This window comes from Anopheles marshallii, chromosome 2 (genome assembly GCF_943734725.1).
Source record: "Anopheles marshallii chromosome 2, idAnoMarsDA_429_01, whole genome shotgun sequence".
In the NCBI taxonomy this organism is placed as follows: domain Eukaryota; kingdom Metazoa; phylum Arthropoda; class Insecta; order Diptera; family Culicidae; genus Anopheles; species Anopheles marshallii.
In genome coordinates this window covers 304,831-320,490 of record NC_071326.1, presented here as the reverse complement: position 1 = coordinate 320,490, position 15,660 = coordinate 304,831, and the positions used below count along the sequence as shown (strand labels likewise).

Sequence of the window (15,660 nt, the reverse complement as noted above, 5' to 3'; positions counted from 1 at the left end):
CCGTGATGTTGGTGCCAACTGCCACATTGGATGGGTGCAGGCGCCAACAGTAAACTGCAGTGCTTTGGTGGAAAATTCCATCCCGAGTGCATTGCTGGAAACAATATCGCATGCATGCTTTAACAGAGAGTCAGCTCAACCGATTGCAAGTAATTAACATGTTTAAAATTGTCGCATCTTTGGGATTTTTACGGTCAACACACACAAGTGAAGCTTACAAAAATGAGGCCACAGTCAGCTGAGTGTGGGTTGATTATGTGAAACTAATTTAGGGGAATGCTTACGATTTCTAAATATATTCTCCCACCTAATCAGTCTACAGATTATATCACTGTATTTACAACGATTTGTTTGCATGTATTGGCCGGGTCATTGAATGAGCTGCGCGTGAAACTTTTTGTAGTGCACAAATCGGATGTCCGACGGTTGCAAGCAGCAACCGAACGAATGACGTGCGTAGATCAACAGCAACAATCTACGAGTAAACAAATAAATCACCAGAATGGAAGCGTCTTCAAGCTGCGCGTCTGCCCTGCATATTTTAACCAAACAATTACGAGACTTTATTGAGCATTGAGGCTTGGGTGCTGCACTTCCGGAGCGGCAAATTAATATGGTGGTGATTGTGTGCCGACCAGCAGAATTGCATTCACATGTTACCCATAAATCGTGACAAAACCCGAGACGCCACGCTGTACGATGAAAAGTAAACTCGTATCGAAGCGAAACGCAATACTTTCCTATCGGGTTAAAATAAGATTTTTTTTTCAAAAGCAATCCGTTCCACTAAGTTCAAACTTAAACAATCCTTTTCGAAGATGATCGTACAGCCGAGGATGAAAATCATGACACTACCAAACAAACCGTCATGCGTTCAGTTCCCGAATACGCGCGCGATCAAACAACTGATCACGTTGCTCACTCTAGAAAAATACGTAATCAAGATCAAGCTCGTATTGTTGTTACCTTTTAATATAACAACCTTGAATGACACTTGATCGAGAGAGAGAGAGAGAGAGAGAGATAGAGAGAGAGATAGAGAGAGAGAGAGAGAGAGAGAGAGAGAGAGAGAGAGAGCCTTGTAATATAACAACCTTGAATGACACTTGATCGAGAGAGAGAGAGAGAGAGAGAGAGAGAGAGAGAGAAAGACAGAGAGGGAGTGTTACAGTTGAGAAACAAAGTTTCCCGTGAGCTCTTCCACATTTGTGACCATGTCCTACTTTTTTATTACTCTTCCATCACTGGCTGAATGGCAGAGCGGTTAGATCTTACATATTCGTTTACTGACACTGCACCAAATCAACACATGCATAAAGAGTGGATGCATGTAAAAATAGAATTTCCTCCAACCATCCTCCAACCGAAAGGCCTTTCCTTGTCCTTAAGTCACTTTTGTTCAGTAAAAACATTTTTGCCTTTACCCATTGTACCAAATCAGTAGCGGCAAATTGCTCAAGACTCTCGCCATAAGTAGTATATTGCCTTGAAAATCCATTATCCAGTGATCTGCCTTGGGCATTTCAGTAACGTTGGAAATATGAGTTCTGTCTTGAGGGAAAAACAAGAACTGAAGGAATGAATTACCAGCGGTATTGTTCACTACAAACAGCATACAATCGTTAAAAGTCTTCTCGTTATATTCCACCTAAAACGAATGGCTGACTTACGTCTTGTTTGCGTCTTTTATTTACAGAGTTGTGGGAGGACCTCTAAACCAGCTCGTGAAAATTTCCTATCCTACCGCAAGCGATTTTCCGTTCCCGTCGTCTGAATGCCGGCGTTTGCAGAAATGTTAGTTTCACAAAGTCCCCCCGTGTACAATCACCCACTGTCCACGGACTACAAACCCGGCGATGGGTCACCCGGTTCTGGTGGTGGTGATGGTGGTTACTACTTTCGACCAGCTTCACTGCAACTGACCCAAACACAGACCAACGGAGGACCTCCGCCGTTCCAACGGCAACTCACACCGCCCTGCCTCAGTCTGACCGGCATGGGTGGCAAGTTGCCAATGTCACCCCGTCGCTCCTGCTTGGTGATACGACCCGATGACGCCACCACGCCGGAAGAGTCCGAACCACCGCAGACGGCAATGAAAATGATGGCGGTGACAGAGGACGAAACGGGTTCGACAATGTCTGTGGGGCGCAATAAGAAGAAGGTCGTGTTTGCGGACGATCACGGTGGACAGCTGACGCAGGTGCGCGTGATGCGCGAACCCTCCTATATGCCGCCGATCTGGAGCCTACAGTTTTTGGCTCACGTGACACAGGGCATGATTAGCCCGGTACCGCAGGAACAGTGGGTCGTCGACTTTGTACAACCAGCCAGTGACTATGTGCGTTTCCGACAAAAACTGGACGAACGAAACGTATCGCTCGAGAACGTGATCATCAAAGAGACGGAGCAGCTGATCGTGGGTACGGTGAAGGTGAAAAACCTATCCTACCACAAGGAGGTCATCATCCGCTCGTCCTGTGATAGTTGGAAAACGCATGAAGACACTTTCTGTACCTATAGCGTGGTAAGTGCTCGGTATTATGGCATGACGATGCGCTTAGTATGAAGAATGTAATTAATTGTTGACTCGCCTATTACCCGACAGGTTGGCAATGGGACCGCTTCAGCTTATCTGATATTTGACACCTTCTCCTTCAAGCTAACTCTTCCTCCTAAGTCCAGACGGATTGAGTTTTGTGCCGCCTTCAAGTGCGATGGTGTCGAGTACTGGGACAACAATGATGTAAGTACAGTCTACGATCCTTCCAGGCGCGATTGCGTCATTCGTCGTTGTGCCAATAGTGAAATCTTTTAATTCTTGTCTTGGTTCAACCCCTTCCAGGATCGTAATTATTCCCTCACTAACCGTATCGCTCCCCGAGAAAACTCCGGTGCGTTCCTTTCGTCGTCCTCCGCCAGTGCCTTCAATAGTACCAATCCCGGCCGCAATGGTGTGTCTACGACATCCGAAAACTTCTCGTCGCCGTACGTGGATCCTGGCGCGGTGCTCGACACGTGGAGCGATATGAGCGTGGAAACGCAATCGGGACCTTACTGGTAAATGCAAATGCCAACAAACCCCAAAAAAAACAAAACAACAGCTCTCAGCCACACACAACCACATTCACTTAAGCCAAGATCCATCATTTCCGACAAACGGCTCCGACATTCGGCTGCACGGTTCCAAACAAGATCTAGCAATGCGTGGCGACACATACCCATCATCTGGAGTCGGTCCAGAACTAGCAGAAGAACGCACACAGAACTTAATGTGGACTGGACCAATTGCTCAATTGCCACGCTGCTTTGTAAGAGACCATTCCACCATTAATGGCAATCGAACCAGAAAAGCACGAGAAGTCGAGATTAATAGACGGGTCGAGCGTTAAACGATTGGCGAGGTTATGATGCATGTTGGCAATGGTTCTCTTCCAAACAGCAAGCAGCATTTCCATAGCCGAGTAGGAGAGGTGGGCAAGAGACATCCGATTCGATCAGCCAAAACTTGGCCAGCCAACTCAGATCAAAACGATAACAAGGAGCATGTCAATTGCTTTAAGCGAACACATTGCAACAGATTGGCAAGAACTGAAAATTAGTAGATGATCAAACTAGCGATTTAATCTCCACCCACCCCTCCCGATGTTTGATGTTTGTGACAAAATTAGGACTTTACCAAACTAGTGTAACGGACGTGCAGAGGTGACGAACCCCGTTAGGCTCGTGCAGATGTTGCGGGGCGAGGATGCGTCCTCCGTGGTAGAAGGAGTGAACAAACTGTTTGCTAACAGCTGAGAGGCTCCGAGCAAAATAAAAGTGACAGTACTACTGTTGACGCCAGATTTACCAAATAACAGTGCACTATAGTTACTAAGCGTGTGCTGAAGTAACCGCTTATGTACACTTTCTCCCTTCGAGCGCGTTCTTCAAGCTGGGGCGTGGTGACCATAACCAGAAGGTTTGCGAAAAGTGTGTGCTAATGTGGCGATATTGTACAAAAAGATAGTGAGACAGAGGCAGAGAAGAGCATGGCGGAGAGATGGAGAGATTAACTAAGTCACAAACAAATACACACAGTCACACATTCGCACGCAATCGAAAGTGAAGGTGAATTTTCTCGGTTTGAAAAAGGTAATTTTTCAAATAAAAATTCCATACCATAGCTTATATATTTAGACACTTCCTGCTCCCCGCTCCTCGCCCTGCTCCACGTCGTTATCACTGTTTGGGGGCCATCAACACTAAAAAAAAAAACAAGATCACAAACACAACCCGTATGGTGCTCGCTTGTATTAAAATCACATTTGAATGGGAGATGAAGGACTTGTATCAGAAAAAGAGACCGAGGATCGTATAGTAGAATTCCTGGGAGTAATCTTAACATTCGATCGACACTAGTATATTGCAACATATTTCAAGGGTATTGGAGTAGCTGGTCTGTAGAACAGTTTGAAAATAATGCTGGATCTTAGCGACATCCAACACAATCACTCATATCAATCGGACTGATTTAGATGTGCGGGAAATATGTTGTGCCACGTTTATTACTAACATTACCTAACCAGCATGCAACACTGAACACTAGGTCAGGAGGTTAGCATTCGCGCGTAGGAAAAAAACGACGCAGGAACAATCACGCAAAGCAAAATGAAACCGGTTGTCAACGTCCTTCGGGTCGTTTAATGCCCCATCCAAGCTGCCATTGAGATCTCTCGAATGCGCAATCATACACTCCCCCCGTTATGGGTTGAATGATCTCGTGATTTTTGCGCGCCTGAGTCTGACTACTTCCTTCCGATTATGTTTCACTTCCTCATGCAAGTCAGCTTGCCCCTGCAGGTGTTGTGAAATCTCGCACTTGCAAAGTCGCTAAGATCGTACTTCATGCGATGGATGACCTGATTGGTAATCGAGGAAAGTATTTAACCCACTCCAGATGACACTTTTTGCTAAAGCTTTCTGTCCTCTGTGTGATTGTGTCACTAATTTTCTGCAAAATAAGTGTGTGGCCACGCGATGCCGCACTGAGCACATCATTCGGTACAAAACTTATATATTCCGCCTGGAATCCTGAAAAAAAAAGACTCATTGGAAAACAATTCCACTCTCAATCAGGCAAACCAGACTAGAGCGTTTTTAGCATTTTCCTCCGTTTTCCCTTTCCTTCTTCCTTCTGTCCCTTTTTACAGCTGCTTCCGGTGTTACTGGAACTGTGTGCAGTCTGCGTTCAAGTGGTTTGCATCAGAGAGAAAGGTTAAAGAACCGAAAGCTAACCCTACTTCATAGACATATTAGAAACCGTGCAGTAAGTGGCGTTAAGTGTTTCGGTGGTTTTTCATACGAATTACTATCGCTTGTGGATTAACACTGCCGGCAGTTGAGGACGGCTTAACTGATTGTATCTCACAAAGCTGACTTATTCGTTTGCTCCATACTTCTTATCGCCGAAACACGTTTGCTCGGTGTGACATTTGCGTGTTGGGAATCATAATAACACTCTTAGAATAGTCCACTACGCGTTTAGTATGTTTGTGTGTGCTTTTTTTTTTCTTCCTTTCTTTTCTTTTCCAAACGCAAACGATCATCTCCATGGTTAGAGATCTCATGTTTTGGTGTTTTTTTTTCTTCTCTTTCTCACCTTTTGCAATCTGCACTCCCAGCAGCACGTTTGACTGTTCGTTGAACCGTTGCACCAGTAATCGTAACCACACGGCACAGGATGCTGTCGGTGCGCATCCACAGATGAAGCCGATCAGCTTGAGCCTGGCGTATCCGGATGGGGCGGACATGTCGACCTGTCCGAAGGTGGTGACCGGGGGCGAACGACGCGCTAGTACGGGAGAGTTTGCGGTGAAGAAAAGCTGCAACCATACTGCCGGTACCAAATCGATTACCCCGCTGGGACGCAGCGCAAGCAGCGGCAAACTGTTCTACATTCGCGAGCGCCACGAAGGTGAAGATCTGCTCGCCAATTTGCTTCGTTTGCGTAAGCTGATGATGGGTGCGATCGTGAATGATGTTGTTCAAAACTAACGGTCGCACGTTGCAAAGCTACTGCTGCGTTTGAAGCATTGGTAATCAGACCGATCGCGAGTTGTTACACCCCGATGATATCGTACTGGGATTGTTATGTCAGGATGTGATCACGAATTGGGACACGTGTTCGATTAGGGTATTGGGATGGTAAGGGATGATCTGTAAAAAAACGCAGCATTAGCTTCATTCCTATACTTCCATTTGTATATAAATGATCAAGAAAACCTGCTCAGAACGACACATGATTGAACGATGTGTCACACTTACTGAAGAATACTCAAAATAGACTCAACTCCGCAGAACCCGATTTAAAAAAAAGAATGTAAATTAAACTCAGTCACATAGTATGAATTTCAATACGATCAACACGAGCAATCCATTGCAATAGAGCACAGGAAGAATTGAGATTAGAGAACAGTTGAGGTAAGGAAGCACGTGTCGGAATAGAAAAGGATATTCGCAAGGGTGATACTAAGTTGGTAAGAGAGTGCGTGATAGGGAGCCGGAGACCGGACGATTTATCGAATACTGTTGAAAGGATAGACATGCGTCCAGAAACGAACCGAAACGGAGGATAACAATACTAGTAGTTTAATATTCATATTTACATACGGAAACTAAAAGACTGATCGTGTCCACAAAGTAAATTTAATCTGGAACAAAGTGTGTTAAAATTGCGAAACAAACCAATAAAACAGCGCCGTTGGCCGCAGACGCAGATTGTCGGAGGGATCCGCTGTCCCGAAGTCGGGCTATATAGGAAAAGAGGCATTGGCCGGGATGAAATTAAAAAGATTCGATGCGATATGATGTGTACCTTACGCAAAGCTCAAAACAACTGTCATACAATGCGAGTAACAGGCATTCGACAGGTGGGAGTGGAACTTGAGTTCTTCAGACAAGTTTTCAATACGGTGTAGCGTACACACCAGAGTGGACCTAGTGAAAAGCTGTTTAGTGGCTTCGTTAATTTATGCACGATTTATTCTACATCTACTTGCCACAACACTTCACCCCCACGGGCATATAGTGCACCGTGACGCTTTTTCCTTTCGTCGCAAATCCTTACAGGAAGGGTTGTTATGTTTTATTAAGTTAATATATTTTCTACACGTGGCACTGGTTGAGTGTGTAGTCGTAGTTTGTAGATTGTAACGTGAACAAAGTGATTGTAGAATAACCAATTTTCTTTGTAAGGAGGGTAACATGTTTCTTGAAAGGACGAGAAAATAGAAATCCCTATTCCGGTTGAAGATCAAAGACAATCGTTATCTTAAAGAGTGATTTCTGAGTCAAAGTAATCGATAACGGCACACTTGGCCAAAGCAGCTGGGGGAGTTTGTTTTATTGATGGACATTTATTTCCATTCTAACACGAAGCTGTTACACGAAGCTGTTGGAGGACGGTTGAGATTGAACTGCATATCGTTAGATTGTTTCAAATTGTATATCCATTATTCTTAAGTTCAAATTGTCGCTACTTTTTGCCTTAGAATATAAACTGTGCTTTATTAGAACTGTATCGAACCATTATGAATCCTATGATCCGACCAGACACCAGCAGTAAGCAGATCATGCAAGATGATTGAAGCGAGCTCTAGTATCTCTACCTTGGATATAATTTAAGCGTACTTCGGAGCAGCTAGTCTGCGAGAAGATTGTACATATATTGTGAGGCACTATCCCGTAAACGAAGGATGTGTTACTTGATCGTACTTGATACTTCAACAACTTGAATATAAATGAAAAAATAGTTAGTAGATTGCGTAGATTATGGTTCACCGATAACCCTATTTTTCGCCTAAATAGATCAATCTGATCGTAAATAAATGGAGCAATAAGCAAACAAAATGCATAAGAAAGAATCGGGTGTTCGCAAAATGGGAAGCAAGGGTAATCCAAAAGTGATGACATTGTTATTAAGTGAAGTTGAACTTGTAGAGATAAAACAATATTTGGATATAAATATTTGTCGCAGAATTCATTTATCGAAACTCCTAGTCGTTCCATCTACGCCATAATAAACCCAATATTTTTCAGACAGACAACGTGACGACCCTAGGGTATTGCTGATAGAGATGTGCACGCTGAGTAAGAGTGAGTGAGTGATTTGAAACCTTCGAGAGAGTGAATGAATATAAATCAGCACGAAGAGTTTTTATGACTCCTTTAACCACTATTTTACGTTTATACTCACTCTTACTCTCTGTGCCGACTAGAAACTCACTCAGGAGTGAGTAAAACTGTTTTATCACTCTTTGGATTATAATCACTCTGTAAGAGTGAGTAAAAGAGTATTATCACTCTTTGGATTATAATCACTCTGTAAGAGTGAGTAAAAGAGTATCATCACTCTTACAGAGTGATTATTATCCAAAGAGTGATAATACTCTTTTACTCACTCTTACAGAGTGATTATAATCCAAAGAGTGATAAAACAGTTTTACTCACTCCTGAGTGAGTTTCTAGTCGGCACAAAGAGTAAGAGTGAGTATAAACGCAAAAGAGTGGTAAAAACATAAATGCAGTGTAATATTTTTTAATGAATCTCAAAAGAGTGAGTAAAGGTTTCAAATCTTTAAACCCACTCTTTGACTCCGATTCAAATCATTGAAAAGAGTGATTATTCTCATCTCTAATTGCTGATAACGGCGTCCATTTTTTAAGACCAGACCAGACCGGTACCAAATCCCATCCAGACCGTTTTACTCGTACCAAGGAACGACTATTAGGCACCGTTGTAAACGATCTGATAAAAGGCAATGTCCAGTAAACCAGTTGTGGTAAACATGGCCATTTTACAACAAGAAGCGATCATAATTGAAACCGTGCGATATTGGGTTGCCTCCAGCAGCGTCCAAAAATAGTAATCATTAGCGATGAAAGTTCTTACCGAGAGAATCGTCGACGGTGTAAACTGGACGTCAGTTTTTCACTAAACTTAGGAAATTCAGAGTATGTTATGTATTGTAACGGCAACAATTCAGTAGTAATCTTGTAGTTTCTGTAAAATAAAAAAAAACTAAACCACTCTATTGCAGTGCAATCAATTCAGTTCACAGAATAACATCACCTAGGAAGCGCTGACTATTTGCCTGACAGCCCCACTTTGATAGCTGTCATTTTTTGACAGCGCCATTTGGTGAAGGAAGAAGTTTGCAAAGAAGTTTGTTGATCAATTTGCAACACCCATTCCTTGCGTGCTGCGTGAAGCCAGCAAATTTCAATGTGCTAGCGTTGCTGTCCCAGTGCTTGTTCGCTTAACTAACCTTCATCCGGGAACAGGGCAAACCGTACCAGTCGGATAACCGGAAAAGAACGAAGTAGCGAAATACGCGCCTCGTCTATGCACCGTGCTACGATTGCACACGGCTGCAGCGGGCGGATGCTTGCTGTCTCACACTAAAAACAAAACAACCTAGCAACAGCAACAACGGAGAAGACGATAAACGCGGTACCAGCGTAGGGAAAGAAAGCAAAAATGGACAATTGCCACAACTATGCCACCACATGTAAGAGACGCGTGAACGATTCGAAATCGTTAAATGCTCTTTTATTAACGCTTGTTGGTTCACTTGCAGCGAAAAAGAAACGAATCCCCATCTCGGACGACATACACATCATTATCAAAAAGTTCCGTGACAAGGACAAGCACGACGAGAAACCTTGTGAGTGTGTCTCTGTTGAACATATTACCATTCTGTGAGTTGGATCGTTTACCGTCTTCTACTTGTTACAGCTACATCGGGTGACCATGACTACGACGATGAGCATAGCATGGATTCGGAGGAACTGCGGCGCGTACGGCACCAGGAACCGTCCTCCTCCTCTACACTGGTAGGCATTGCATCGAACAGCAACAGTAACAGTACAACGTGTCCCAGCGGCACATCGCTACAGGCAGTCGGCTTGGGAAGCAACCATGCGGTGCAGGTGCAGCTGCCATCACAGCAACACATCATTTCACTAGGCCAGACCCATACCGGGCTGGTGGCGAGTGCAAACCTAGCATGCCAAAGCAGCAGCAACCAGTCCGAGGACATCAAACTCATACTGCGAAAGTTGTCCAATATCGAGGAACTGTTGAAGGTGGTGGCCGATCAGAGTCTAAGCCGTCTAACGACGATAAAGCAGGAGACGGGTGCGACACTGACGGCCGCTCCCGGGGCTCAGCTGACGGCAGTTGATACGAACCAAATAATTCAGCAACATCATCAGCAACAGCAGCAGCAGCAGCAGCAGCAACAGCAACAGCAACAGCAACAACAACAGCAGCAGCAAACGGTTACACAGAACGCGGAGATTGAATCGTGCTTCAAGTTCCCGATTCGCTCGCTGAAGGAGCTTATCGAGCTGAACAAAAGCATCTGTGGCGACGAGTCTCTGTACAACAAGCTATTCGAGCATCTCACCAAAATAAGACTGGACTGTGACCAAAACATTGTAATTAATGCGCTAACGTCGATAGTCAGTGACGAGGTGCTGGATGCGGTTACGTGGGACACTGGGAAAAAGTTTAAACTATCCTCGGTTGTGCTGTTTAGCGATTCGCTGTACGGTGAGCAAAACTGATCGGATCGTACCGATGGCAACCGCATTAGCTAGGCATTAGCCGATTCTTTGCCGTGAATAGAATTACAACGCAATCCCTTTTTCTTCGTTTCTTCTTTATAGTCGCTTGGTTTAAGGACAAAATGAAGTACGATGAGTATGTGACCGAGATGAAGGATGCCATCGAACGATCGCACAAGCGACACGCTAAGGTAAAAACGAAACGAAACCAACAAAGCGGCCAATCGCAACTGCAGCAGCCCCAATCCCTGCAACCGATCATGCACTCTCCGTTGGGGACAAGCAACAGTGCCAGCACGAACGCCCCGTCAGGGACCATCAGCACGCTCAGCTGCGACAATAGTGCGTTAGTGCTCGAATAGTGTACGGTAGCGTGCAGTATGTAGCATTCTGGCAGAGCAAGAAATGGGACGATGTACGAACGTTCGAAGTGTAGTTTTTTTTAGCCAACATCGTAGCAATTCTTCTCCCTCCTTTCTAATCACTCATGGCCATCGGCGGTACTCTGCACTTGTGTTTTAGGTTTGGTTTTTGTTTTGCGGATCCGTGATTTTCATATCGTTTTGTAACCCGCTTGTTTTAGGTATCAAATCCAATACAATTCTTCGGTGTTTATACGGAAGGTTTAGATAAAGTTGAATATGAACAGGACTAAACCACCTACCTGCGGTGATATTTGACCATTTGACCATCAAAAGTCTTGTAATCCAGCTATTTGATCCAAGCATAAGATCATCTTCTTTCATCAGTTTCAAAAGTGTTGCAACGGCCATCATGATACTGTCGTATGAAGCTGATTGTATTGAAGCTTTACGAGACCTACTGTGTATAAAATTCGCAGCCACAAAGGACAGTCCCTGCAAGATGAAAGAATTTGGTCTCGATTAGGTTCGAACTCACCACATCTCTGGGGTGTTGGTCGGAATAACGCTTAGCTGAATGTGGCAGTATCAGAACACCGTACTAGTAAAAAAAAAAAACATAATTTTAGAAGTGCCAGTTACAGCTACTCATACGAAACTACAACAGAGAATGGCACAACTCGAAACACGTGCCACAAATGGCACACCCAAATAGGACGAATAATCAAAAATTCTTGAGTGAAGCAAATGTCCTTTTTTTACTAAGAACCTCAAAATGTAAATTCGTCGGCGCCCAGTCATAAAGCTTCGGCAGAGCGCTGTATATTAGTTATAGAATTGTTTTGTTTTGTTTTTATACTGTTTAAATGTTCATTTTCATCCCATATAAAACGATGCAACTCGTATGGCGGGGGAACACGGGAACACAGCAGCGCATGTATGACAAAGTGTTTTGTTTTTCACTGTACACACATTTGGCATCAGCCTCTAGGGAACTAAAATGCTACACAGCATATATGCGAGAAGCAGGTGGCAAATTTTAGGATTAGAACGTTTAGAATTATGATATTATCAAACAAAAACAAACAAAACCTTATGAATAAAACAAAACAAGAAACCCCCTTGTGTCAGGGAGCGGGAAGCAATTGTTTTCGGGTTTCTATATTTTTTTCGAATCGTAGTAACCGATGAAACGCAAGACGAATCGATCAGATACAGAAGAAAGTGACACAGGACTTACAGTGCGCGAAAGTTGCTGCCAAAAAAAAGGTATGAGGCTAAGCTTTGAAACGCGGTTTTGTACATTACCAGTGGCACGCTGGACGTTCCCGCTTACCTATCTGCCACTGTCGGCCAGCTGCACTTTATCGGAGATATGTTCTGCATGGTTACCGCCCAATCCTTCGGATGTAAGAATCTTTCTTCTCTCGTGTTGTACGCTACTTTTGGCAAGTTTCAAGCAATTTATGGAAATATGGACATATTTTAATTTTATCTTCTTTTTTGTAGATAAATAATTTAGCTTCGTTTGTGTTTTTACTGACACGAAATGCGGTTCAAGCTAAACACCCGGCCGAGTCGCTCACGAAGGAACGATACCTTCACTATCTTCTAATCGTATGGCAGACAAACTCTTTGCTGGTGCAGGGCTACATTTGGTATCAAATTTCTCACGTAAGATACGCTCAAGTGAGCAATTAAATGGTAAGAATTGAAAACGTTTTATTGTGTCTCTTTTGCAGTATCTACATGTAGAAGAAGTAGTGCACCTTCTGCCATTGTGCCTTTCTTTACTTTGTTTGGACACTTGCTACGCGATCGCACTGAATGGCAGCATTCGAGTGATGTTGAACATCTTTTATAGAGCAGTCATTGTCGCGTTTCATGCCACCGCATGGCTTCTGCTCTTGATTAGCCTAATGTGTGCAGTACACAGGGAGTACGTCGGCTGCAGCTTCATTACCTAACAAACTTCTCAAATACACCAGCCAAAAATATGGATTTTTTGAATGAATGAAGGAATATAATAGTGAATAAAAAATAAGATCTTCTTCGTATATAGCAATGAAACGATTCATAACGATTTATGCAATGTGGCATTACATTCCTCCGATAAGTTGCCCTTTGCCAGCAGGCACTTATCACTTTGTACCTTACGAATTGTTTGACGCATGGCGGTGAGGAAGTTCAGCATACTGTCCGTTTCCTTCTTCACAAACAGCGCATGCGCAAGGAACGGAATTTTGCGCAACGTTCGACCGCTCTGTCCTGACGACAGTTTAACGATCTGTAGCAAAATGTCGAGTACGGTGCAACTCGCCCTTCCTGGATCTATGGCAACCTCGTAGCTCGGTATATTGTCAAACGCCGATGCGGACAATCGCCGATTTGATTTTCCTTCCTTTTCAACAACACCAATGGTTTGCAGATGGTGCAAAGCCGTACGATAAATTTCGTAAATGGCGCGTTCCGTCGGATGACCTATAAACTGCACGAAGTCGGCTCTATCAAGGAACGCCGTATCGATGCTGTCCGTCAAGTTGGAAGTTGCGAGGATGAATACGTTCGGGAAATGACGTAGACGATCTAGTTGAGTTAGCACGGCATTCACTACCCGTATGCTATCGCTCGGTTCGTTTGCTGCGAAAGTCAAATACGCATATCAATTAAAAATTAGAACAAGAAAATAAAGCAATCCTCATTAAGCATGGGAAACTTACAAGAAATTTTTTCCCTAGAATATGCGATGGATTCTACCTCGTCCACAAGCACGCAGACCAAGGAATGCTCATCGTCTAGCAATCCGAAAATCTCACTAAATACTTTCTGCACCAGCTTGCCGCTCTCGGAGAACCACCGAGAAAACAAACTATGGCTGTTGATCTCCACCAGATGGGCGTGCCGGTATTGTGAGTACAACCTAATGGCCAACTTTTGAGCGATGGCCCTACAGAGGCTCGTTTTGCCCGTGCCCGGTGGTCCGTGAAACAGTGCCAGACGATTGCAGGTGATCAAATTCTTATCCACGCCCTTGCGTGTAAAAAGCATGGAACTTTCGGCAAACGCTAACACACTGTCCTTTATCCCTTCCTCGTAGATCAAACTCTCCCACAGGCCGTGCAACTCTTCGGACGGAAGCAACATGTGTTGGGATATTTCCATTTCTTCCGAACAATGTTTAATAGTTTCCGCCACGGTAGGTGTCTGCTGGAGAACGTAGAAGTTGAACTGCAGCGCCGAACGTACCATGTACTGATCGATGTTCGTGCACACCTCGACTTGCACAACGAACGGCACCGGTATGGTGAAAGTGGTGCCCATCTGAATAGTTTCGCGTTCTTCTAAAATGTCGTGCACGTGCTGGTAAACCAAACAGCTCTGCTCCGCTTTATTAAATCTGGAAAAAGACAAACGGAGAACAATGAATATTGCTGGAGAATTTCTTGATGCAGAAGCTGTTTCATACCCGTGGCTGCAAGCCACCTCTATCTGTATGGTTGGAGCAACTATGTCGTTCATCGTTGATCTGGGTCCGTAAATTATACTCTTGATGCAATGTTTATAAAAACTGATGTTTTGTTATCCTCTTTGCGCATATGAAAACTTGCCAAATCGTACAGTAGATAACAATTGAAAACAACGCTATTATATTTTTCAATTTGTGCTAGCGTAGCTTAGCCTGTTCACTCGTACACGTTCTCTGGCGAAGCTAGCAATCTCGTGCAAATTTATGTCGTTTTTTTTTCAACGGCCATGTTTAAACCTTCAGCTGTCATCATTTGTTTATGAAACACACTACGATTCTTCAAATATGGAAGCTTTCCTTGGCACAGGGTGGTGTACACTAGTGTTGGGTAAAATCCATTGGTTACGGAGTCGGATTAATCTAACTCCGCCACATTAAGAGTCAACCCCTATCCTAGTGAGAGCATAATGTATCAGGAGAGTATTTGCTATCACTTGCAGCCCACCGCGAGGTCTGAACATGATGACATGATTTCATCGCATGACCTATGACCACGTTTGCGCACCGCATGTTTGAATCGAATCCGGAATTTCGGAGTTGGAGTGGAGCTAGCATCCACTACGGATTGCCCATCTCTCGTGGATGCATAATCATATCCTCTTTGCTCGACGCGTTTTGGGGTTATGGTCATCGCGTGTAAAACGAAAATCATCTATGCTTCTTAAATATTTTATTCAATCCTGAAAGTGTCACTGAAGCTACAGTGCGATAACACAATATCGAAGGTTAAGCAACAGTTTACTCCACAGAAGGCGAGGCAATCGCTTGATTGTCTCTGTTAATGTCGTTAATAGTGCGCAATTTGAGCCACAAGCATATAGTGCAATTACTTATTATAATTAAAAAAAAAACAGAAAACCTTAATTTGTCAAACGTACTCGTTCAATGAATTGTATAGAATGTAAAGAATTTGCAAGCTCACGAGGTTCAGTCCTAAATAATCTTTGGCTACAAGATAACGCTGCATTTGGTGATCGAAACTAATCAATGTTGAAATACGGATGGACGCGCGGTCTCTTAGACAAATACACCTTTTACCAGTTACATTAGAATCGTGCCGTCTGCTTTGAATCACGAACCATTACCATCGTATGTGCGCCATTACGTACGAATCACATACCTATCGATAACACCGAAACTTTTGCTGCTACCATTGCATTT

The 15,660-nt window shown here is 43.8% G+C and overlaps 4 protein-coding genes across 4 annotated transcripts; 3 read left to right on the top strand and 1 right to left on the bottom strand.

The window, feature by feature from the left end:
• The first annotated feature begins 1,774 nt into the window (after positions 1 to 1,774).
• LOC128707475 (uncharacterized) lies at positions 1,775 to 6,036 on the top strand. The gene is made up of 4 exons (XM_053802427.1): positions 1,775 to 2,527; positions 2,609 to 2,746; positions 2,846 to 3,060; positions 5,664 to 6,036. The coding sequence occupies exons 1-4, from the start codon at positions 1,775 to 1,777 to the stop codon at positions 6,034 to 6,036; spliced, it is 1,479 nt and encodes a 492-aa protein (XP_053658402.1).
• A 3,484-nt stretch (positions 6,037 to 9,520) lies between these two features.
• LOC128708697 (PH domain-containing protein DDB_G0275795-like) lies at positions 9,521 to 10,973 on the top strand. The gene is made up of 4 exons (XM_053803676.1): positions 9,521 to 9,551; positions 9,621 to 9,707; positions 9,779 to 10,597; positions 10,714 to 10,973. The coding sequence occupies exons 1-4, from the start codon at positions 9,521 to 9,523 to the stop codon at positions 10,971 to 10,973; spliced, it is 1,197 nt and encodes a 398-aa protein (XP_053659651.1).
• A 1,271-nt stretch (positions 10,974 to 12,244) lies between these two features.
• Positions 12,245 to 12,940, top strand: LOC128709337 (uncharacterized). The gene is made up of 3 exons (XM_053804335.1): positions 12,245 to 12,421; positions 12,483 to 12,647; positions 12,716 to 12,940. Exons 1-3 carry the CDS (start codon positions 12,245 to 12,247, stop codon positions 12,938 to 12,940), a joined length of 567 nt encoding a protein of 188 aa, XP_053660310.1.
• Positions 12,941 to 13,047: 107 nt separating this feature from the next.
• LOC128709334 (pachytene checkpoint protein 2 homolog) lies at positions 13,048 to 14,492 on the bottom strand. The gene is made up of 3 exons (XM_053804325.1): positions 14,440 to 14,492; positions 13,694 to 14,370; positions 13,048 to 13,613 (listed from the first exon to the last, which is right to left on the bottom strand). The coding sequence occupies exons 1-3, from the start codon at positions 14,490 to 14,492 to the stop codon at positions 13,048 to 13,050; spliced, it is 1,296 nt and encodes a 431-aa protein (XP_053660300.1).
• Between the last annotated feature and the right edge of the window lie 1,168 nt (positions 14,493 to 15,660).